The sequence below is a fragment of the Dendrobates tinctorius genome, unplaced genomic scaffold (assembly GCF_039654945.1).
Source record: "Dendrobates tinctorius isolate UK_male_01 unplaced genomic scaffold, ASM3965494v1 ptg000278l, whole genome shotgun sequence".
Taxonomy (NCBI): Eukaryota; Metazoa; Chordata; class Amphibia; order Anura; family Dendrobatidae; genus Dendrobates; species Dendrobates tinctorius.
In genome coordinates, this window is record NW_027361945.1 from 497,418 (window position 1) to 520,539 (window position 23,122).

At 45.5% G+C, this 23,122-nt stretch overlaps 1 protein-coding gene across 2 annotated transcripts in view; it reads left to right on the forward strand.

The window, feature by feature from the left end:
- Nucleotides 1-23,122, forward strand: part of LOC141072595 (Y+L amino acid transporter 2-like) — a 115,245-nt gene that overhangs the window by 83,037 nt on the left and 9,086 nt on the right. For both annotated transcript variants that reach the window (XM_073559877.1, XM_073559878.1), the window contains exons 5-6: nt 4,219-4,342; nt 8,318-8,421. In XM_073559877.1, coding sequence (XP_073415978.1) covers nt 4,219-4,342; nt 8,318-8,421 — 228 coding nt within the window. The remainder of the gene's footprint in view (nt 1-4,218; nt 4,343-8,317; nt 8,422-23,122) is intronic.

Genomic DNA, 23,122 nt, shown 5'->3' on the forward strand with positions numbered 1-23,122 from the left:
GTCCTCTTCCTCAGGTGGCCGGTCTCTGTCATTTAGATCAGCTTCATTACCTCCCTTCACCAACGGAGGGAGTCCAGATAGAGAACTCACTACTCCTCTGTCAGCAGAGCCAACTCCATAACCCTCACCAGAAGCAAACCCGAAAATGAGCTCACAACAGGTGTCGTTATTTATCAAGACATAAAACCCACATACAAGATAAAAAATCCTGACGCGTTTCTGGCTTCCTAGAAGCCCTCATTCATGGCATGATAATAGAATAACTTTGGTCTCATTTTAAGCAAATAATACAGCGGTTCCCACAATGTGAAAAATCCTTTGGGTTTCAACCAACTTGTTTTTTAGGGGTACCTTAGCGCAAACTGGATGCCAGCATATTGCCCCAACTGCAACTCCTCTTTGCCACAAATCTACAGCCTTGAGAAGTATTTTTTCTAAATACTTCATCTTAGAATCATAGAATCGTAGAGTTGGAAGGGACCTCCTGGGCCATCTGGTCCAACCCCCTGCTCAAAGCAGGATTCGCTAAATCATCCCAGTCAGATGTCTGTCCAGCCTCTGTTTGAAGACTTCCATTGAAGGAGAACTCACCACTTCTCGTGGCAGCCTTTTCCACTCATTGATCACTCTGTCAAAAAGTTTTTTCTAATATGTAATCTGTGTCTCCTCCCATTCAGTTTCATCCCATTGCTTCTAGTCTTTCCTTGTGCAAATGAGAATAAAGTTGATCCTTCTACAATGTGACAGCCCTTTAGATATTTGTAGACAGCTATTAAGTCTCCTCTCAGTCTTCTCTTTTGCAAACTAAACATTCCCAAATCCTGCAACCTTTCCTCATAAGACAGGGTTTGCAGACCGGTCACCATTCTGGTCGCTCTTTTCTGAACTTGCTCCAGTTTGTTGATGTCTTTTTTAAAATGTGGTGCCCAAAACTGGACACAATATTCCAGATGAGGTCTGACCAAAGAGGAGTAGAGGGAAATAATGACTTCATGTGATCTAGACTGTATGCTTCTGTTAATACATTCTAGAATTGCATTTGCCTTTTTTTCTGCATTGATTTATGACTGGAAGATTTTTTTTTTTTTTTTTTTAATAATGTTTATGATTTGGTTATATTGCAGCCTGTAAGATGTGGAAAAGGTGACGGGTGCACTATTGGTATTGTTTGGGGGAGCATTTCTGCTATTACATAAAGGCTGATTACCAGTTTTTGTTCTAACTTTATTCAATGCACTGCGAGTTGTTTGGTTACCATGACCTCTTTCCCGTAATCTGTGTGAAATAATATTATTTTCTGCAGTAAAATGTTCATCATCCGAACATATGCGTCTGGCACTTGGCAATTCCCCCATAGGGGATAGCTTTAGTAGTATGTCTTCAGAGGCAGGACAGACATCTGTCTGAGATGGTTTAGTGACTCCTGCATTGAGCAGGGAATTGGACGCGATGACCCTGGAGGTTTCTTCCAACTGTAACATTCTATATTTACGGTGACAACTTGTGGATTGTAATTTGGTATTTCCAGAAACCCTCTTTCTATATAGTGATATGTGTATACTCCCACTAACATCCCCAACAAGAAAAAATATCCAAAAATGCAATTTGATTAGATGGTTAATTAGCTGTAAACTTCAAATTAAGTGTATTTAGATACAAATGAAATTCTGATATGTTTCTCACTCACACCAGGAGGAGGTCGTCTATATAATGACTATACCGCCTGATGTAGGTGGAGAAATATCACCCTACCAATTCTGTTTCCCACCCTCACCAGGAGGAGGTCGTCCATATAATGACTATACCACCTGATGTAGGTGGAGAAAGGTTTGGCAGGGTGAAAAATGAACTTCTCCTCCCACCAAGCCATATATAATATGGTCATGGAGGGGGAGTACCTCGCTCTCAAAGGTGCTCCAACTGTGTGTTGAAAATAAAATAATTATGATTCAAACAAATAATACAAACAGTAATTATATATTGTTCTAAATCATTAGAATAAGTACCGTACTATAATTGTCCAGATGGTATTGGACAGTTGCATCTGCAAGTGGATATGTAATACAGGAATATAGATTAGGAACATCCAATGTTGTGGAAACCGCTGTAATACTGTGTGCATGTTTTAGCTTCAGAATTCTTTTCATCTCAAGGAGTGCTACATCATATTGATGATTTCATTAATTGTGATACCCATCACGTAGTGTATGCCATCTGTTGTGATTTATGTGAGGTTCAGCATGTGGGATGCACTATAAGAAAATTAAAACGGCGAATTTCAGAACATTTGAATAATATTGTCAAGAACAATGGGTCTTATTCTGGTGCAACACTCTGTTACTCCACATAATGATGATTTGACACATTTACATTTTTTTGGAATAGAAAAAGTCCATTATCCTCCCCAGAGGAGGCAGTTGGCAGAAACAACTTGTGTTGCGTGAAGCCTACTGGATACTAAATGTGGACTGAAAATATCTTCGAGGTATGAATTATAACAGTGACCTCTTTTATATTTATTGAATGTTTTAATATTTGCATTTGTGCTATAGATCTTAATTTCTGATTACTTTACACACCGGTCATGTATTTTCGTCATTCACAGGACTCTTGTGATTGGTCTCATTTTAAGCTAACTAGAGCCAATGTTATTCCATCGTCATGCTATGAATGAGGGCGTCTAGGACGCCAGAAACGCGTCAGGTTTTTTATCCTGTATGTTGGTTTTATGGTTTGATGAATAAAGACATCTTTCTAAGTCGACCACTTGGAAGTGCTGCTCCTCTTCTTCTACAATTTAGTTATTATTTTTGCATTGTGACATGGTGTTCATCATGCGAGAAATTCATTCTTCATCATCAAACTGCTCCCGGATGGTTGTGAGAAGTCGCTTTTGGAGTCAGATGAGATCCCATTATTTATTCATGGCAGTGTTCTCAGCCAAAATTGTGAGTGAGCCCTCTCTGCTGGATGAAAAGCGTCCCCACAAATGAGTAGTTTTAGGATGATTTACTGTTGACATGAGCCAGGACTTATGGTAATGATCACCTATTCTTCTCTGGACAATCATTATTCCAGATGTCCCAAAAAGTCTGAAGGGGGCTTCATCAAAGAAAATAATTTTACCCAAGTCCTCTGCAATCCAATCCCTGTACTTATAAAATATTAGTCTGTCCTTGATGGTTTTTCTTGGAGAGAAGTGGCTTATTTGTTGCCCTTCATTATACTACGTCATCCTCCATGCTTGCCTTCTGTCATTTCTGAGCAAGCTCTGCACAGGTGTTGAACAAATTTCCCTAGGCGATTCATCTTTAGGACAGGGAACTGGCACTCCTTGGACTTTCTTGGGCACCCTGAATCTTTCTTCACAGGAATTGCACTTCTCTCAAGTTCTATTAGATCCATTAAATTATTATTTATCATTATAGCACCATTTATTCCATGGCGCTTTACATGTGAAAGGAGATATACAAAAGAAAAACAAAATAAAATAATCTTGAACAAAGCAAGTAACCACCAGGTACAGCGGGAGAGAGGACCATGACTGTGAGGGCTCACAATCTACAAGGGCTGGGTGAGGATACAATAGGTGAGGGCAGAGCTGGTCATGCCCTCACCGCTGCGGTTTGGTTGTTCGGGAATTGCTGCAGGTTGTAGGCATGTCAGAAGAGGTAGGTCTTCAGGTTCATGTTGAAGGTTTCCACTATAGGAGAGAGTCTGATATGTTGGGATAGAGAATTCCAGAGTAGGGGGGATAGACACGAGAAGTCTTGTATGTGATTGTGGGAAGAGGAGATAAGAGGGGAGTAGGGAATGAGATCTTTAAGCAGGTCATCTTGTTGCAGTGCTGAAAATCAGCTGAAATGTTTTGTGTTTATTAAGTTAAGCTTTCATGTAATTCATCTGATCGCTCTTGACACTAATTTAGAGTTGATGCAAGTTGACACTATAAAAACTGAAGCGGCAAACTTTTTGTGAAAACCAAAACTTTTTGTCACAAGTGTACACAGTAGAACACCATTGGATTGGTGTTCAGGCTAGACATGTGATGGGGGTTCAACATTTTGGGCTGAAACCTTGGTTGAGGAGAAACTGCACAACTAGAATATCACTGTTCAGTTACCATTATATGTACAACACTAAAATGCCAGAGTGATTCTTTAATTTTTGTCTGTCATCCAGGAACTGCTTTTAAAGTACAGATTTATGTGCTTTCAGGAACTTGCCGTTGTCCATTGCGATTTCAATGCCAGTTGTCACCATTATATACATTTTGACCAATGTTGCTTATTACACCGTGCTGGATTTCAGTGCCGTTATCGGCAGCGATGCAGTGGCTGTGGTGAGTACCATTATTGTAAAAAATATGCTTATTTTTCTACTTTTAAAATGTCTTTCTTTCTCATGGCGCTAGAAATCTTTGGCAGTGTGTAGTTTTATGGTAATCGGATGGATATTAGTGATCCATTTTCCATAGACTTCAATGTTAAAACGGATCCATTTGCAGTGTTTTTCTGTTGTTGCAAGACAAATGTTTTGTGCACAACTTTTTTTTGTCCTGCTAAGATACCAGATTGCCTCTGGATCTGTATCAGACATGTGATTTTATCTACATCACATCATTGCATTGTGCCTGGTGTAGAAGGACACCTTCTAAAAGAGGACCTTTCATCAAATGCTTCATGTTGAGCTGGACACATGATGTAATATTGGCGCAGAGCAGAATAAAACTTTTTATTTGTTTTCATTTTGCCTCTCCAGTGCGGAGACATTGGGAATCAAAGTATTTGGTGCCTAACAAGCTAATGAGTTAACTTTAGTTTGCTTCAGTATTTTCACTTAGGGGTGTACTTCTTCCTGTATGAGTTGCTATCACTGGGGGCGTGCACTTCTTCTCCCTGTATGAGTTGCTATCACTGGTAGCGTGCACTTCTTCTCCCTGTATGAGTTGCTATCACTGGGGACGTGCACTTCTTTTCCCTGTATGAGTTGCCATCACTAGGGACGTGCACTTTTTTTATCCCTGTATGAGTTTCTATCACTGGGGACTTGCACTTCTTCCCCCTGTATGAGTTGGTATCACTGGGGGTGTGCACTTCTCCCTGTATGAGTTGCTATCACTGGGGGAGTGCACTTCTTCCCCTGTATGAGTTGGTATCACTGGGGGTGTGCACTTCTCCCTGTATGAGTTGCTATCACTGGGGGAGTACACTTCTTCCCCTGTATGAGTTGGTATCACTGGGGGTGTGCACTTCTCCCTGTATGAGTTGCTATCACTGGGGGAGTGCACTTCTTCCTGTATGAGTTGCTATCACTGGGGACGTGCACTTCTTTTCCCTGTATGAGTTGCCATCACTAGGGACGTGCACTTTTTATCCCTGTATGAGTTTCTATCACTGGGGACGTGCACTTCTTCCCCCTGTATGAGTTGGTATCACTGGGGGCGTGCACTTCTTCCCCCTGTATGAGTTGCTATCACTGGGGACGTGCACTTCTTCCCCCTGTATGAGTTGGTATCACTGGGGGCGTGCACTTCTCCCTGTATGAGTTGCTATCACTGGGGACGTGCACTTCTTATCCCTGTATGAGTTTCTATCACTGGGGACGTGCACTTCTTATCCCTGTAAGTGGGACCTTAGGTATCCATGGTTACGACCACTGATATTGTGACAGTTATCTAGTTGCTAGTGTCCGTGACCATGGATACCTAAGGTCCTGCACACTAAGAAAAAGACATAGGGAATCCAATTTCTAATTGGAGGTATTTGCTAATATTATTATTACACCTACTACATATTGAGATAGGATCTTGTAGATGGGAATACCCCTTTAACAAAGGTTGACTCATTAGTTGCCAAATACTTTGATTGCTAATATCTTCACAACAAAAAGGTGCAATTTAGTTAAAAAAAAAAAAAAAAAAGTATTTAGCTCTGCAGCCACAATGATGATACTGTATAATTGCCCCCACCTTAGTTCCCACACTGTATAATGTCTCCTGTATTAGTTTCCAAGCTGTATAAACACCCTTGCATTAGTCCACAAGCTGTATAATGTCCCCTACATTAGTCCACAAGCTGTATAATGTCCCCTGCATTAGTCCACAAGCTGTATAAAGGGCCCCACATTAGCTCCCACACTGTATAATGGTCCCCACATGAGTGCTCAAACTATATAATGATCCCCACATGAGTCCCAAAGCTGTACAATGGCTCCTACATTAGTCGTCAAGCTGTATAATGGGCCCCACATTAGCTCCCACACTGTATAGTGTCCCCTACGTTAGTCCTCAACTATATAATGGCCCCACATTAGTCCCAAATCTGTATAATTGCTCCTACATTAGTCTCTAAAATGTGTGAGGGCCCTCCACACTGGTTCAGGGTCCCCCATTGTTTGATGCCCCCATATCACACCTTATGTCTTAATAAAAGATAAATCATAAAGGGTTTGTCCACTACTTTAAATTAACCCCCCAATGTATCCCCCCAGGGGCCCCTGATGAATTTTGTAAATACCTCATGTTGCCTATACTGCCTGTGAGCGGTGCTATCGCTGGCCGCTCACAGACAGCACGTGACCCCTGGCTGCGGCCGGCTCTTGCTTTTGCTGAAGTCCCGACAAGTGCAGGCAGCAGCCAGGGGTCGCTCTTCCTCCTTCAGTGCTGGCTGCCAGGCTGTGGCGGGGTTATTCCCCCGCGTCACACCCGGCATCCACTGCGCGCCCATTCATTGAGAGAGTGCGCGGTGGATGCTGGGTGTGAAGCAGGGTGTATCCCCGCCCACAACCCAGCAGCTACTGCGTGACCCAGCGCTGAGTCACGCCTCACTTGTCGTGACATCAGTGCTGGGTCACGTGCTGCCTATGAGCGACCACGGATAGCGCCGCTCACAGGCAGTATAGGCAACATAAGGTATTTACAAAATTCATTAGGGGGCCCCGGGGGGATACATTGGGGGGTTAATTTAAAGTAGTGGCCAACCCATTTAATCCAGGAATGTGATGAGTCTAGTGGCAAGGCAACGCGCTGACAAATGCACAGAATGTCAGACTCCTGGCACAATGACGCAAACACGCCAGGACTCTGGCGTCCTGTGCGTGTGTCGGAACCTCGGCCATTCTATAGACTGCAGGCTTAACGTGACTTGTGGTCTACAGAATGGAAAGCTGTAGTGCAGGGAGATCGTGTCTCCCTGCTTTGGGTGGATCCTGCAGAGCGCAGGACCTGGGAAATCCATCTCCTCTACTCCCCCAGGATCTACAGTACTGCGCAGAATGTGAATTGATGCTGTGGTTTCACTCTTTGGAATTCAAATGGTTAAATATGAGTCAAATTCTGCGTATTATGGGTTGTAAGGCCTCTTTCACACAACTGTATTTGCTTCAGTATTTGCACAACCAGGTGTGCGTCCTAAATACAGAAGAGGTACAAATCTTACAATTCCTTGTTCTTTGTTCCACGCCTGATTTGCAAAGTACTGCCGTGTAAAAGTAACCAAATGTGCTGCAGATTATATCCAATGAAACTCTGACCTGCGTGAGCTCCCCGCCAAGACGCGCGCTTGTGTGCTGTACAGGACTTGCACACATTGTGAAGATGACATCACTTGTGTAGCTGTGCTTGTCCCTCCTCGCCATCTCTGGTCTCTGGACGGCTGCAGATTGTGCACTACAGTCATTGGGAGAGTGCGGTGTGCCAGGGAGCAATTATACAGCACTACATTACAATGTCTAATAGAAGAACGTGGAGGCTGCTGGAATAAGCAGTGCTGGAACTGGCTGCATAGAGCTCAGGCATAATAATGGAAAATCACTAGTTGTAAATTAGGGTGACATCTTGTTATAATTTAGCTAATTTAGCTACTGATTGATGGTAAAAGTACTCCTTTTTGTATATAAACATTCTGTATATTTTGATCACCATAGTCCTACTTGCACAGAAAATTGCCCGTGGCTGCTGGGACTTTTTGAGCATCTCTGTTCTACATGTGTAGGATGCTGCAGATGATGAGGCAGATAATCTCCATGACCAGAGAGAACACCCAGATTCTGCACATTACTGCACATGTGGGCTCATGTCACAGCCAGAGGGGTTTGTTGGAGTATTAGATTTAATACTCTTTGAATTTAGTCACGGACAGAAGATAACGCTCAGAGGAATCTCTGCTGCTCTTTACCGGAATATTGTGGAGTAAATGGTGCCATTCATTAGGGAAATGCACAATAGACAATGGGGTTCACTTCTCAAATCTCGTGCAAACCATTTTTGGTATAATAGTAAGTGTTTTTCACCATTTCTTTTTTTTTTCCATAACAGACATTTGCTGACATGGTATACGGTGTATTTAGTTGGACAATTCCCCTGGCTGTGGCCCTGTCGTGTTTCGGTGGCCTCAACTCCTCCATTCTTGCTGCTTCTCGGTAATGATGACATATTATGGGAGAATGCTTTTATATACTTTTATAGAAATATCTTACTAGACACCACTAAGTGTAAAGGCCCTTTTACATTTAGCGATGCACCAGGATCGCTGGTGCATCGCTAAATGATCGCTAGTGAGCTTTCATACAGAAAGACCTCACAGCGATGCAGCAGCGACGCAGCGCACGATACTCACCTTTCACACACAGCGATCCAGACGTCCTCCCGCCCGCGTCCACGCGTCGCTCGTCTCACACAGCAGGAAGCTCAACAGGAAGCGCCCTACGAGAAATGGAGCCGCCCGATCTCACTCGATCAGCGATGGACAGCGGGGGAGCCGGTCGGAGATAAGTATCACACATAGCAATATCGCTGCTGCGTCACAAAATCAGTGACGTTTTAGCGATATTGCAAGCGATATCGCTATGTGTAAAACCCCCTTAAGCGTACCTGTGCTCTGAGTGGCTGCATTACCAGTTCAGCAGGGGTCACTTCAGTCATCAGGGATTTACCAAGGTTGTTACATTTATTTTCCCATTTTAAAACTTTTCCTTGCATCAGCTTATTTATTTTTTATTCGTAGAACGTCCCCTTAAAGGGAATTGGTCAGTAGGATTAATCCTCTTGAGCTGTTTATTTTACCTTATAGAAAACTGAATAAAATGATACCTTGATATCTGCGATCTGCTGTCCAGATAAATTTACATTTTGAGCTAAGATCTTTGGGGCGGGCATGGATCTCCCCAAAGCTTATGTTACATGAAAGTGGGGCATCAGTGTGAGACGTGTAATGACTGACAGTCTGTTCTCTTGATCTATGCCTCCATAATAAGCTCTGGGGGCAAATTCTCAGAGAGATCTATGTCCCGCCCATAGATCTTAACAATTAATTTACATATTAAGAAAAATGTGGATTTCTCAGGATAAGACATCGGATCACCGATATCAAGGTGTCATTGTATTCAGCTTCCTTTGACCTACATGCCCATATAGACGGCTTAGGAGAGTTGACTCTGCTGATAGATTCCCTTTTATGTATACTTTCATCTAGTATACATGTATTCAGATGCAGATATTTGACACAATTGATATTGGTGAAATCTGCAAAATATCAGTGCGAATTCCCAGAGGATAGGGCATTTATAGATCCCACAGACATGCACTGTAATGTCCGTGTTGCACAGCATCCACCTAAGCTCTGCCTCCACAGGCTTATTTTCAGCTAATGACTTAGACACCGCATACAATGGCTGCAAACATTGCCTTGTGACAGCAGCTATGCTCCACTGGCAGCGGCTCAGTAATGTTGTTTTCAGGCTTCATTAACTCTTACAGAAAAATATTCAGAATTGAGAGTCCTCAGTGTTTGATACCTTTTAATGGCTAACTGAAAAGATGGTAACACATTGCAAGGTTTCGAGACTACTCAGGTCTCTTCATCAGGCATAGACTAATACAAAATCTGAAGCGTCACATATTTATGCACAATACAGCACAGAAAAAACGCAATAGATGAGACAAGCGACGTGAAGCAGAATTATGACTATGGGAGAGGGAGAAACATAAATATTGGACCAGTTCATAGATAAGGAGTCCGGATGTTTTATTGTCCTCTGATTGGGGTCTCCTAATGTGTTGTGATGCCCCCACAAGGTCTTAGGAGCAAATTCCTTAATTGATGTAAAAAGACATAAATCCATGCGACACATTCATTCCAGCATTTAGAGTGTCAAAGGTCGTCATAAATTTATACTCACAGACTCTTCTCTCTCTCTGAGATGTGAAGTTACCTTTCAATACCAGTAATTTCATATCCCTGGTGTTGTGGTCCAGCATACAAAAATGTTTTGCCACAGGTAGATCCATTCTCTTTTCTCTTATTGTGTGACGATTGTATGCCTGATCACAACAACACCATGGATATGAAATGACTGGTATTGATAAGTATCTTCACATCTCAGAGAGACAGGAGGGTCTGGGAGTATAAATTTATGACGACCTTTGACACTTTCAATGCTGGAATTGCAGATCGCAGGTGGCGGTGACGTCACAAGAAAGAGAGGAGGCAGCGCACAGAGCCCAGAGGGGGATGATGGATGGTTGCGAGGCGGTTGACACAGGGGGAGAAAGCATACCTCCCGAACACAATAGAGGTATGGCAGGCAATTTATAAAAGTCTTTATTTCAGCCTTCATAGGAGTAAGAAACATAAGAGCCACCTTCACTGAATGCAGCCATAGTGCTGCTGAAGGTGGCTCTTTAACTTTAATAGGCCCTGGGGGGGTGACGGGTTCCCTTTAATCACTGATCACCCCTGCCTTCCTGATCACCCCTGCCTTCCTTCTCGCACTGAGGGAAAAAAAATATTTGAATAATTCTTGTGGCCAAATTTTGGGTGATTTTTCTTTAGCAAGTTTCACTTCTTGTAGGCAAACCACATCTGCTTGGCTTTTCTTGATTTCTTTCCACAAGAAAAATCTTTTCCTAGGGCTCTTCAATCCCCTGACATTGTAGGACATAAGTTTGATGGACTTGTTTCTTCAATATCTGGCTGATAAGAGAAATAAGAGTTAGGGCCCTGTCACACATAGCGACTCACCAGCGATCCCGACAAGGATATCAACTTGTCAGGATCGCTAGTGTGTCGCTACATGATCGCTGGTGAGCTGTCAAACAGACAGCTTCACCAGCGATCAGCACCAGCGACGCCGAGCGCCCGGCGTCGCTGTGTATGTATGTTAGTTACCAGCGCGCTGATGCAGGGAGCTGGTAACTAAGGTACACATCAGATTTCTAAGCAGCACGCGTCACTTAGAAACCCGATGTGTACCCTGGTTACTAGCTTCCTGCGCGCTGGTAACTAAGGTACACATCGGGTTTCTAAGCACCGCGCGCTGCTTAGAAACCCTGCGTTTACCCTAGTTACCAGCACGCTGATCGCTGGTCTCCCGCCTGTCACACGCAGTGATGCGTGCTGGCCAGCGGGAGACCAGCGATCAAAAAAATGTCCTGGCTATTCCAGGACGATCAGCGATAACCGGCAGGGGAGCCGGTCGCTGGTCAGTGTCACACACAGCGATTTCGCTTGTGAGATCGCTGTTGCGTCACAAAAATTGTGTGACGGGGCTTTAGTTTGTCATCCGGTCAACCGTGACAAATCAGATACCGGTCAAGATATTTGTAAAGTTTAGATAAAATGAAAAGTACAAAATTGAGAACAATACTTTAGAAAAGGATATAACCAGTTATTTAAACCAAACTTCAATTAATTGTTCTTAAATTGTGAGTTTTCCTGAAGGACCCTACTATATGAGATCTCTCCTATGTTGGGGGAAAAAGTTTGTGTTGTGGATTCCACAGGGTTCCCATATTCCGGAAGAGGTTTCCTGATGAAAAAGCTTATGCAAATTAACCTATTTTATACGAGAATGTAAACAAAACATACATGTCAATGAATCTTCAAAACAATTAAATTGCCACAATGCAATAATATGTTGTTAATTGGAAAGAGAGCAAGTGACTTCTATCTTTATGGATCTAGCCCCCTGAGATAAATTCCAGATCGTCCCTGTGATTGTTGAAGAAGACCAAAAGTTTAGTAGGGAATCCCCACCTATAACGGATGTTTTTATCCCTGAGAGTGTGGGTGAATTCTCTGAATTACTTTCTAGCGTCAATTGTCACCTTGGAGAAGTCTGCAAAGATTTTGATGTGGCTGAAAGGTTCTGGAAATTAACCATTTTCTCGGATGTTTGGGATTCACACAGACACCGATAGACTCTCCACAGATAAGGCAGAGATGGTTTATTATCATTGCTTCCTTTCTGGTCTCTGTGTACACAGCATAGGAAGCCTGAGTGGTGTTTACTCATTCAGATAAAGTGATCAGGTGATCGCTGGGTGTAGGGAGAGAACAGGAACTACTGGGACCTTGTTAATTCAGATCAGCAGAGCTGAATTTCCTCTGTAACTGGGGATAATATACCAGCTCCTGTTAGAGGGGGAACAGGCAATAAAAAAGTATTAAAATATTCAAATGCCCCTTAAAGGTCTTGGAGCTTTTAGCAGAAAGTGGTGTGTGGAATAAATGAAGAAAGGAAACCCAAAATAAATATATAAAACAAGCAGAAGTCTGGATTGCTGTTTCTAGCTCTGCCCTGATGGGAAGAAAATAAGTTAAGTTAGAATACGGTAAATATTTACATAGAAGGGAATTCAATTAAATGTGTTCTAGTGTTCTTTTCTGGTTGTAAAAAAAAAAAAAAACTGCGAAAATGGGCATTTATTTCCTGGCTTTATTTGTTTCTTTATATTTTCATCCAGTATCAGCAAAAAAAAATATAAAAATGACACAAAGATTAATAATGCCCAGTGTATTGCAAAAAGAGGCAAAGGTTATTTGATCTTTGAATATACAATCGAGAGAAAATATTGGAGATGTAAAAAGCGCATGTACAAAAAACCTGTCAAGGTGAAGAATAGACTGTCGTGGGGCGTGGCCTGCTTGCTAATGGCACCGGTCACTTAGCTGCTGAGCTCCAGCCACTTCGACTCCTAATCGGCTCATTGCGGCTCGCCAGCGGCACCAATCTCTCGGCACACGGGGGGGGGAGTGCTGCGGAGGTATCCAGGATCGTAGCATGCCAAGGGGAAAATCCCAGAAGAAGCCGTCCCCGGCGAAAGTTACAGACTTCTTCTCCAGCACGGGGCGAGGGAAAATGGCGGCAGCATCCTCCTCCACAGCTTCCTCACGCTCATCCAGGAGGGGATCCACAGCAGGCCCAGACTTGGACACAGACGCTGCAGATATACCGCTTACCAAAGGTACAGTGCAGAAACTGCTCAGTGCTCTCCGCTCATCACTGCAGCAGGATTGGAAAGATATGGTGGCTGAGCTGAGGGGAGATATCACTGCCATAGGCACCCGTACAGCACATATTGAATCTAAAATCGGGGAGCTGACAAAGTCACACAATAGCCTCATTGATGCCAATGCAGCACTGGAGGAACAAGTGCAAAAGCTCCATACCAAGGTCTTGGATTTAGAGGACAGGTCCCGCCGAAATAATATAAGAATCAGAGGAATTCCAGAGGCCATACCAGACAAGGGGCTGCAGAGTTTTCTGGGCTCCTTGCTGCAGGAGCTGCTCCCAGACCTGACTGCAACTGATTTCCTGGTGGACAGAATACACAGAGTCCCCAAGCCTAAATCCCTCAGTGCTGATGTCCCTCGGGACACTTTAGCTCGCCTGCACTTTTACAAGACCAAAGAAGCCCTGCTGCAAGCCCTGAGAAAGAGACCCCCTCTGTCTGAGCAGTTCCGGCACCTGTCCATTTTTCCAGATCTGTCTGCAGGAACCCTGGCAAAAAGGAGGGAATTTGCTCCTTATACCAAAGTTCTCAGGGATGAAGCTATATCCTATAGATGGGGTTTCCCTGTAAAGATCCTGCTTTTCCGAGCAGGAAATACCCACGCCTGCCATTCCCCACAGCAGTTGGCAAAGCTCCTATCCTCATGGAACTTGGCAAATCTCCCGGCCAGATCTCCAAGAGCTACAGGATCATCCCAACAGGATAAAGTGAATGAAGATTGGTCCGTCGTGTGAGTTATGTGATATGTTTGAGTCGCGGCTGAGACTTAGTTGCTACTTTTAAGGTCCGCTGGTTCTGTTCAACCAGGACCCTGAACCCCCATGGCGGTAAATTTCCACCATACCGCAGGCCCCTTTTTTGGGCTTTTTTCTTTGTGGACTGATGCTCCCTACATCAGTAATGTTAGTGATGTCAATATTGTTAGTGTTATCTCTTTCCTGCCTGACCTTCCTTTTCCCCCTGCAGCTCTAGGCAAGAGACTTTTTTTTCATGTACAATGGTACTGAACTGTATGTCTATAAATGTTAGGGGTCTGAACTCGCCAGCCAAGAGATCCATGTTTTGGCGGGAAGTGGTTAAATCCAAATGTGATATAATATGTGGTCAGGAGTCTCATCTCCTCCAAGGGGACTCGCACAGGTTAAATAATGCTAAATTTCCTTTCATACTGCTGGCTTGTGGAAAAAAAAAAAAGGCTGGAGTATTCATTTGTGTAAAAAATACTGTTGCGTTCACACTACATTCACAACATTTAGACCCTGACGGTAGATACGCCATTATTAATTGCTCCATAAATGGATCTAAGTATACTATTGCAACCGTTTACGCCCCCAACTCTGGTCAGATCAGCTTTTTGCGGAGGTTTCTTTCCAAGCTTTCATCCGTTAAAGAGGGTAAGCAAATAATCTGCGGGGATTTTAACATGGTAATGTCCAGCACTCTGGATTGCTCCAATACTGCTGTAAGAGGAAGGAGATGAGCACAATAATTTCAGAAAGGCATCTCCATGATATATGGAGATACCAACATGCAAATGAGAGGGACTACACATTCTTCTCGCCTCGGTTCACCTCTTACAGCAGATTGGACTACTTTCTGGTTGATAGCTCACTTATTATGGATTGCTCAGATTCAAAAATTGGACTTATAGCTTGGTCGGACCACGCCCCCATATACCTGACAGTTCAGGAGCAAAACCGCGCGCCTGTTTTTACCCGGTGGCGCATGAATGACTCCCTCCTAGCCTGTAGACAAATCTCTGAGGAGTTGCAGGCCGACTTCGCAGAGTTTTTTAACTTTAATGATAACAAGGAGGTGACAGAGGAAACGCTTTGGTCTGCACACAAGGCCTATATTAGGGGGTCATTCATCAAAATTGCCACTAGGGAGAAAAGGAGGCGTCAGGCAACTTACAAAGCTCTACTGTCCCACATAGTACTTTTGGAAGCCCACAATAAATCTGCCCCAAACTTGTCGACATCTGACGAACTCAGGAAACTAAGAACACAGCTCCGCCAGGTGTTGATGGCAGACTATGAGAAAAACTTAAGATCCCTCAAACAGCGGTACTATGTGATGGGTGACAGGGCGGGTGCCTTACTAGCCAGGAGGGTTAAAAAACGAGAAATGCAAAATAAAATTGAATACCTCGTGACGGGTTCTAATGCCACAATACGCAACCCAACGGAAATAGCCAACGCATTCGCTGACTTTTACCAGTCTCTCTACAACCTTAAAAATGACCCCACTGCCCCAAAGCCTTCCCAAACGGCAATTAATTCCTTCTTAAACAATATTAATCTTCCTCGGTTATCTGCAGTACAGCTGGAGCAACTAAATTCCCCTTTTTCTCTGGAAGAGGTTCGCCAGGCGGTGACCACAGCCAAAAGAAATTCAGCTCCAGGCCCAGACGGCCTCACTAACTCCTATTATAGGCAATTCACTGAAACCCTGTCTCCTTTCCTCCTGAGACTTTTCTCCTCTTGGAAAGCCACAGCAGATATTTCACCAAATAATCTAGAGGCCATTATAACTACCCTGCCAAAACCAGGAAAACACCCTATTTCACCGGGAAACTTCAGGCCAATATCCCTCCTAAACTGCGACTTAAAATTGTACGCCAAAATAATCTCAGCTAGAATACATAAAGTTCTTCCATCACTGATTTCCCCGGATCAAGTGGGGTTTGTGGCGGGGAGGCAGGCGAAAGATGGGACGAGACGTATGCTGGATCTGATTGCGGTGGCTGAGGGGAGGAAAATCCCCAGTGTATTCCTGTCCCTGGACGCAGAGAAGGCGTTCGACAGGGTGCACTGGGGATATCTGAAATCTGTTCTGGCCAAGTTTGGTTTCAAAGGCCCCATACTTAATGCCATAATGGCGCTGTACTCCAACCCTAACGCCAAAGTTCTGGCATCCGGATTTATATCTCTGAGTTTTGAATTAACCAATGGGACATGCCAGGGGTGTCCGCTCTCCCCTATCATCTATGCCCTTGCTATAGAGCCTCTGGCGCAGACTATCCGTGAATGCCCTCGGATCTCGGGGATTCGAGTGGGGAGTATAAATCATGTGGTCAGTCTATATGCAGATGACGTGATTTTATCTTGCACTAATGTAGAGGTGTCCCTACAACACGTAATGGAGATCCTGTCCTCCTTCGCTCAAGTCTCGTATTACAAGCTTAATATTACCAAGTCCTTAATTTTTCCGCTCTTCTTGCCAGCCTCTACCAGAGCCACTCTTTCTCATCTTTACCCTTTCAAATGGGAAGACGAGGGAATCCCCTACCTGGGTATTATACTGGCCCCGCTACACTCCGTGATCCGGAAAAATCTGCTGACCCTGCACACCTCATTGGATAAAGAACTTACTCGCCTTTCTCTTCTCCCACTCTCTTGGGTGGCGAGAATGCAGACTTTTAAAATGATCTGTCTCACAAAAATTATCTACTTACTTCGGTGCCTGCCCCTAACAATTCCGCAACGGTATCTCCCCAAAATTCATTCGCTAATGAGTAAATTTATATGGGCTGGGAAAAAACCTAGAATAGCCCTGAGATGTATGCATGCCCCGTTCAGTGGTGGAGGAATGGGTATTCCTAATATTCTAACATATCACAGAGCTGCTATCCTGGAACCGGCTCGAGATTGGTGGAAGAATGATTCAGACTTGAGATGGTTACAGATTGAGTACACCTGGGCACAGGCCCACTCCCCTAAACAATTCATAGACTCCCTGCTCCTAACCCCTTCGCCCCCCGGCGATCTTCTACCCACCACAGCAGCTCTAAAGAAAGCTTGGTCCTTATGGAGCAAGCCAGTGTCACAGGCTCTAGGTCCCAGCCTTCCCCTTAGATCGCTGGAAGCCTTCATTCCGAATTTGAATCTTGCCGCCTGGACACGTGGAGGTCCAATTACCCTAGCAGACCTCTATAGAGAAGGCGTCCTACTCCCATACTCAGAAATGTGTGTTAAATTTAACCTCCCCCGACACAGTTTATTCCAGTTTTTTCAAATACGTCACTTCCTTCAGTCCGCTCCTCACCTACCGGTTCCCACAACAGCCGACCACGCTGCAATTAAAAAATTCTTTCAAAATAGCAAAATCAAAGGCCTTTCATACATCCATAACCTGCTACACTCCCTGGAACCGGACAAACAATTGCCGTATATGCTCAAATGGGAAAAAGATCTAGCCTCTCAGCTTCCATCGCAAGAATGGTTCGCGGCCTCAAAATGGATCCACAAATTCTCTTCATGTCTCAATCACATAGAGCAATTAAAAAAGGTTCATCTGCGGTGGTACAACTCCCCTACTAAACTGGCTTCTTTTTCCCCACATATGTCACCTTTGTGCTGGAGGGGATGCAACCACAGGGGCACCTTGTGTCATATGTGGTGGTTTTGCCCTAAGTTATCTAACTTCTGGCAGGAGGTGTTCAATCTAATCCATGAGGTTACTAGTCTCCGTCTTTCCCCAAACCCAACCTTAGCGGTGCTACACATTGGCCTAGATGGGATCCCGGATCTTTTAAAAAATATCATTTCTCACATTCTCATAGCCGGCAGGTACTGTGTGGCATACAAGTGGAGGTCGGTGAGCCCCCCTACAAAAACAGAACTAATTGAGAGGACCAACCTACACTGGCTATACGAAACCAACTTGACCCCCAATCTAGAGAAGAGAACGGTGAGACTTAAACAATGGCATCCGTGGGCCACTTCCCTTTATGCAACGGCCCTCCCCCAGATACAGACACCTACACCATAAATAAATTGATTGTGCCTAAGAATGCCATGCATGTAGAGCTGCTTCCCCTTCCCCCCTCTCCCCGCTTCTATGTTCAAGATGTTGTTGGAAGGGGTATTTAATGTCCCAGATTGATATTCTAATAATGGCTCGAGGTTATTCCACCTCTTGCTACTCATTGCTCCTGTTCTTGATGTTTTTGTATGAGAAGTTTGTATTTTTTCTGAAAACTCAATAAAAACCTTTATGATAAAAAAAAAAAAAAAGAATAGACTGTCGTGAACTGGTTAAAGTGCTTGTCCGCATCCTGAAAACCATATCCCCCTCTGGCAGACGCCTTGGTCAGTGTGAAAGCTGCAGGCCATCAATGCCGTACCATTGGCATCCCCACTCCACGCTGAACGAAAGGACAAGTCCACGGAGGCCACTGATTAGGGTTCTTGTACTTAGGGGTTCTGTGTTATGTTCTTGTTTCCTTGTAGCCTTCCTACAGTCCTGCCGCTCATTAGTGAGTATTAATGGCCCTCCGCCATCTGCTTCATTAGGCACATGGCATGCCCTGCACTTTCACTAATCTTCACTGCTGTTTTGGATTTACAGTCAATACAGTCTTTAGTTATTGGAGAATACTTATTAAAGGGAGTATGTCGTCCCCCAAACTCCAGTTTAGCTACTCATACAGTCCTATAGGGGACCTAACCCCTATAAAACTCATGTTTGCAGTACAGATTTTCCTTTAGTTGTACAGAAAAAATATTTTTTAAAGCAAATAAAGCATATGTCAACCATTCCAGCAAATATTAGACTTGGAAAAACATGCTAAAGTGCCAAGATGTCTACATGGAAAAAATAACTGGTTCAGTACAGATTAGATATATCAGAGAAAAAGAATTGTACGCCTGAGTCGTATATAATGGAAATACAACACATTTTATTAATTACAGCATTCCAAAAAATATTGTATATTGTTAATATAGGTAGATATAGGAAACTAGAATAGACTTGCCACAAATTGTTTTAAAAAACATTTGGTTAAAGCAGATCTCACACCAAATGTCACAATACAGACTGAATACATTGTATTGAATAGATTTCCTTGATGTGAGGAGGCTGGTGTACTTGCTTTAAAAATCCATGTCAGAATGGCTGTACAGTGCTTTTCTCCTTCGTCTCATTGGGGGAAACAGATACTGTGGGTGTATGCTTCTGCCGCTAGGAGGCTGACACTAAGTGAAAAAAAGAGGTTAGCTCCTCCTCCGCAGTATACACCCTCGCCCCTATTGCGGGCGGAAATCAGTTTGGTGCCAAAGCAGTAGGAGGACAACAAATCAGCCTTAATACAGGTACAACATGTCCAAAGGAAAACACCACCCTTATATCAAATAAGTAAACACATTCATTTAAACAAGAGCCAACTGGCTAATGGGGTGGGTGCTGTGTCCCCCAATGAGTGTCTCTGAGAAAAGGATTTTACGGTGAGTACTCACAAAAATCCATGTTTCTCCTTCGTCTCATTGGGGGACACAGATACTGTGGGACGTCCTAAAGCAGTCCCTGGGTGGGAGATTGACTCACCGATCCAAGCTGCATGCACCTCCTGTTTAAAAGGTGCGCCACCGTTGCTTGGAGAATCCTTCTACCCAGGCTCGCATCCGCCGAGGCCTGAGCATGGATATTATGTTTGGCAAATGTGTGCAGGCTGGACCAGGTATTGAATAGATTTCCTTGATGTGAGGAGGCTGGTGTACTTGCTTTAAAAATCCATGTCAGAATGGCTGTACAGTGCTTTTCTCCTTCGTCTCATTGGGGGGACACAGATACTGTGGGTGTATGCTTCTGCCGCTAGGAGGCTGACACTAAGTGAAAAAAAGAGGTTAGCTCCTCCTCTGCAGTATACACCCTCGCGCCCCTATTGCGGGCGGAAAATCGGTTTTTTGCTTAGTGTCCTATGGAGGCACACACAGTCTGGATCTCTTCAGACTGTTTTTTTTATAGTTTACTATGAACATGAGACAGGGGCGACGGATCCTATTGAAAGGGTCCGATCTCCCCAAACCATCAACGGGCGAGCACGCGTTGAGTATCGTCTCCACGTATACTTTCCCGCACCGAGGAACATATCTGGGACTTTTCCCCAGACTTCTATTTTTGTTTATTTTATGAAGATGAGACAGGGGCAACGCATCCTATTGAAAGGATCCGATTTCCCCAAACCAACGGGCGAGCACGTGCGAGTATCCCTCCACGTATCCTTTCCCGCGACGAGGGACATTATGCCAGACTTAGTCCTGTCCACCCCTAGATATTGAAACCATGGGCTTGCACAGAGGCACAAGACTAGTCTGTGCGGCCCCCACTGCTCCGCTAACGCTAGACGGCGGTGCTGCAAGGTGGCGGACGGTCCCTCTCCTCACCCCCTGAAGGGGTTAGATGGAGCTAGGGTGCCTGCACTGTCCTATTTTTTATCAAAGACCCCCTCACATACCTGCGCTCAGACTGGAGGGGGTCGAGGAGGGGGTCGGGGAGGGCTCCTGCGAAGATTTTGGGCTGGAGCCCACAGCTCGGCGTCCACTAGCCATGCAAGAGAAGGGCTGGATCCATCAGGCGTCAGCCCGGGACAGGAACGCCGCGCCGGTCAGTAGCGCCATTTTTTGGTACCGCGCCCCCCCCCTCCCCTGTCGGGTAGGGGAAAAATTGAGGCAGCGGCTTCGGCCGGAAGTTTCGCCCTCGGGGCCGCGCGTCACTTCCGGCAGCTCGCCCCGCACTGGGCGGCGGTAAAAAGCCGGGGCACGGGCTAGGCCGCAAGTGGGAGTACCGCCCCTAGAGCGGTTTTACAGGCTGGTGCGCGCCACAGATGGCGCACGATTTAAAGGTAGCATCCAGGTCGGGGGGGGGGGGCAGGACTGGGGTAAGTGCTGCCCGAGAGGCCACGCTATAGGGAAAAATGAGGGGCTACCGCTTTCCCATATCCCCAGCAGTGGACAGATACAGCATGTCCGAAAAAGCAAAGACGCACACGTTCTTTTACGTGGCATGCATCTCTTGTCAGGCTGCGTTTCTGCGGACGCAGAGCAAGCATTTATGCGAAGCCTGCGAATCCAAACGCGCCCAGGAGCCCTCCCCTGCGACCGCGACTGATGTGTCAAATCCCCCGGAGTGGGCCCGATCACTGTCACAGTACATGGCGTCGCTTACGAGAGCAATAGAATCCCTTCAAGCCCCAGATAGGGGCAGGGACAGTGTCTCACCGCCTTTAGAGGGAACCTCCACCTCACAGGAGCCTCCGGCCTGCAGGGGCCGCTCTCACTCCAGGCAGACCCAGGGGGAAACGAATCCACACGGTGTCGCCCAGTCCATCCCGTGCCTTCGGCATCCGTAAGATCTGCTTCTCGCTCCCCGTCACCAGTGGTTGATAGCGAGCAGACCTCAGATTGCGACGCAGATGAGCCCTTGACCTCTGGACACTCCAGAGTCACGTGAAACAGTGGACAGACTCATAGAAGCAGTCAATCAGACCCTGGGGATTGAGGATGATACCGCAGCGGCTACGGGGCATAAAGTGTCATGTAAACGAGTGAAGCGGCCGCACAGAATTTTTTCCTCTCACCCTGAGTTTGAGGACATAGTGCAGCGGCACAGAGAACGTCCAGAACGGCGTTTTCTCGGGTTAAAAGGCACTAGAAACGAGGTATCCGTTTGCTCCGGACCTCGGTAAACAATGGATGGAATACCCGTTAGTGGATCCTCCGGTTTCACGCCTGGCCACTAAGACCCTGTTATCTGTCCCTAGGGTTTCCTCGATTAAAGATCCCACGGATTGCTTTATTCAGAGCCTAGCTCATTCAGTATATGAGGCATCAGGGTCTTCACTCGCTCCCTCGTTCGCAGCAACTTGGGTAGCCATGGCTATGATATCATAGAAACATTAAACAAGGTCGCGCAGGAGCAGGATCTACCTGCAGAGATCTCGGAGGTCGCAGGTTAGATGGCGATAGCCGGAGACTATGTAATGAATGCGTCTTTGGGTGCGGCCAATTGTTCAGCACTTGCTTCCGCTAATGCAATCTATCTGAAGAGCCCTATGGGGTAGGACATGGCGGGCCGATTCTACTTCCAAGAAGTCCTTGACTTCCCTTCCTTTTCAGGGTGGCCGCCTATTTGGGAAAAGTTGGATCAACTTCTCTCCGACTCCACAGGAGGAAAGAGCGGGTTTCTCCCTCAACAGAGGGTTAAACCGTTTTTTTGTCACCCGGTTCAGGCATGTTTTCGGGCCTTTCGCAGTGCTACCAGTCATTCTAGGCCGGGCGTGACGGCATTGGTCAGATGGCGGCCGCTAAGCAGCCTGAGCCTGGTCCGGGACCCGAATAGTATTGCTCAGGTGATAATTGCTTCACCTGTGCAATACAAAGGAAATCCTGAAAACATGATCTGTTGGTGTGCCTTGAGGACTGGAGTTGGGAAACCCTGCCTTATACCATCCGATCCGCGATGAGGATCCTAGGGAAAATGGTGGCAGCAATGGAAGCGATACCTTTCGTCCAGTTACATCCTTCACCCCCTGCAGCACGCCTCGTGTCAGCCTGGGACAAGAATCCTTTCACGCTCGATCGGCGGGGCCAACTGTCCTCTCAAGTCAGGCAGTCGCTCGGATGGTGGATAACCAGTTCCTCTCTGGCCTAGGGGAAACCTTTCCCCCCAGGTCATGGGCTGATAATGACAATCGACGCCAGTCTCCTCGGTTGGGGAGCGGTGTCTTGCCACCACACAACCCAGAAACGGTGGTTACCACAGGAGGCACGCCTCTCGATCAACTTATTGGAGATACGAGCAATTCGGCTGGCTCTGCAGAAGTTTCATCACTTTTTAGCAGGCCGCCCCGTCCGGATTCCATTGGACAACACCACAGCGGTGGTTTACATAATTCGTCAGGGGGGCACCCGCAGCAGAACAACCATGCGCGAGGTGGGGCACATTCTTCAGTGGGCCGAATCAAACAACTCGGTGATTTCGGCTGTCCACATCCCGGGCGTGGAAAAATTGGACGGCAGATTTCCTCGGCTGGCAGGGTCTTGCATC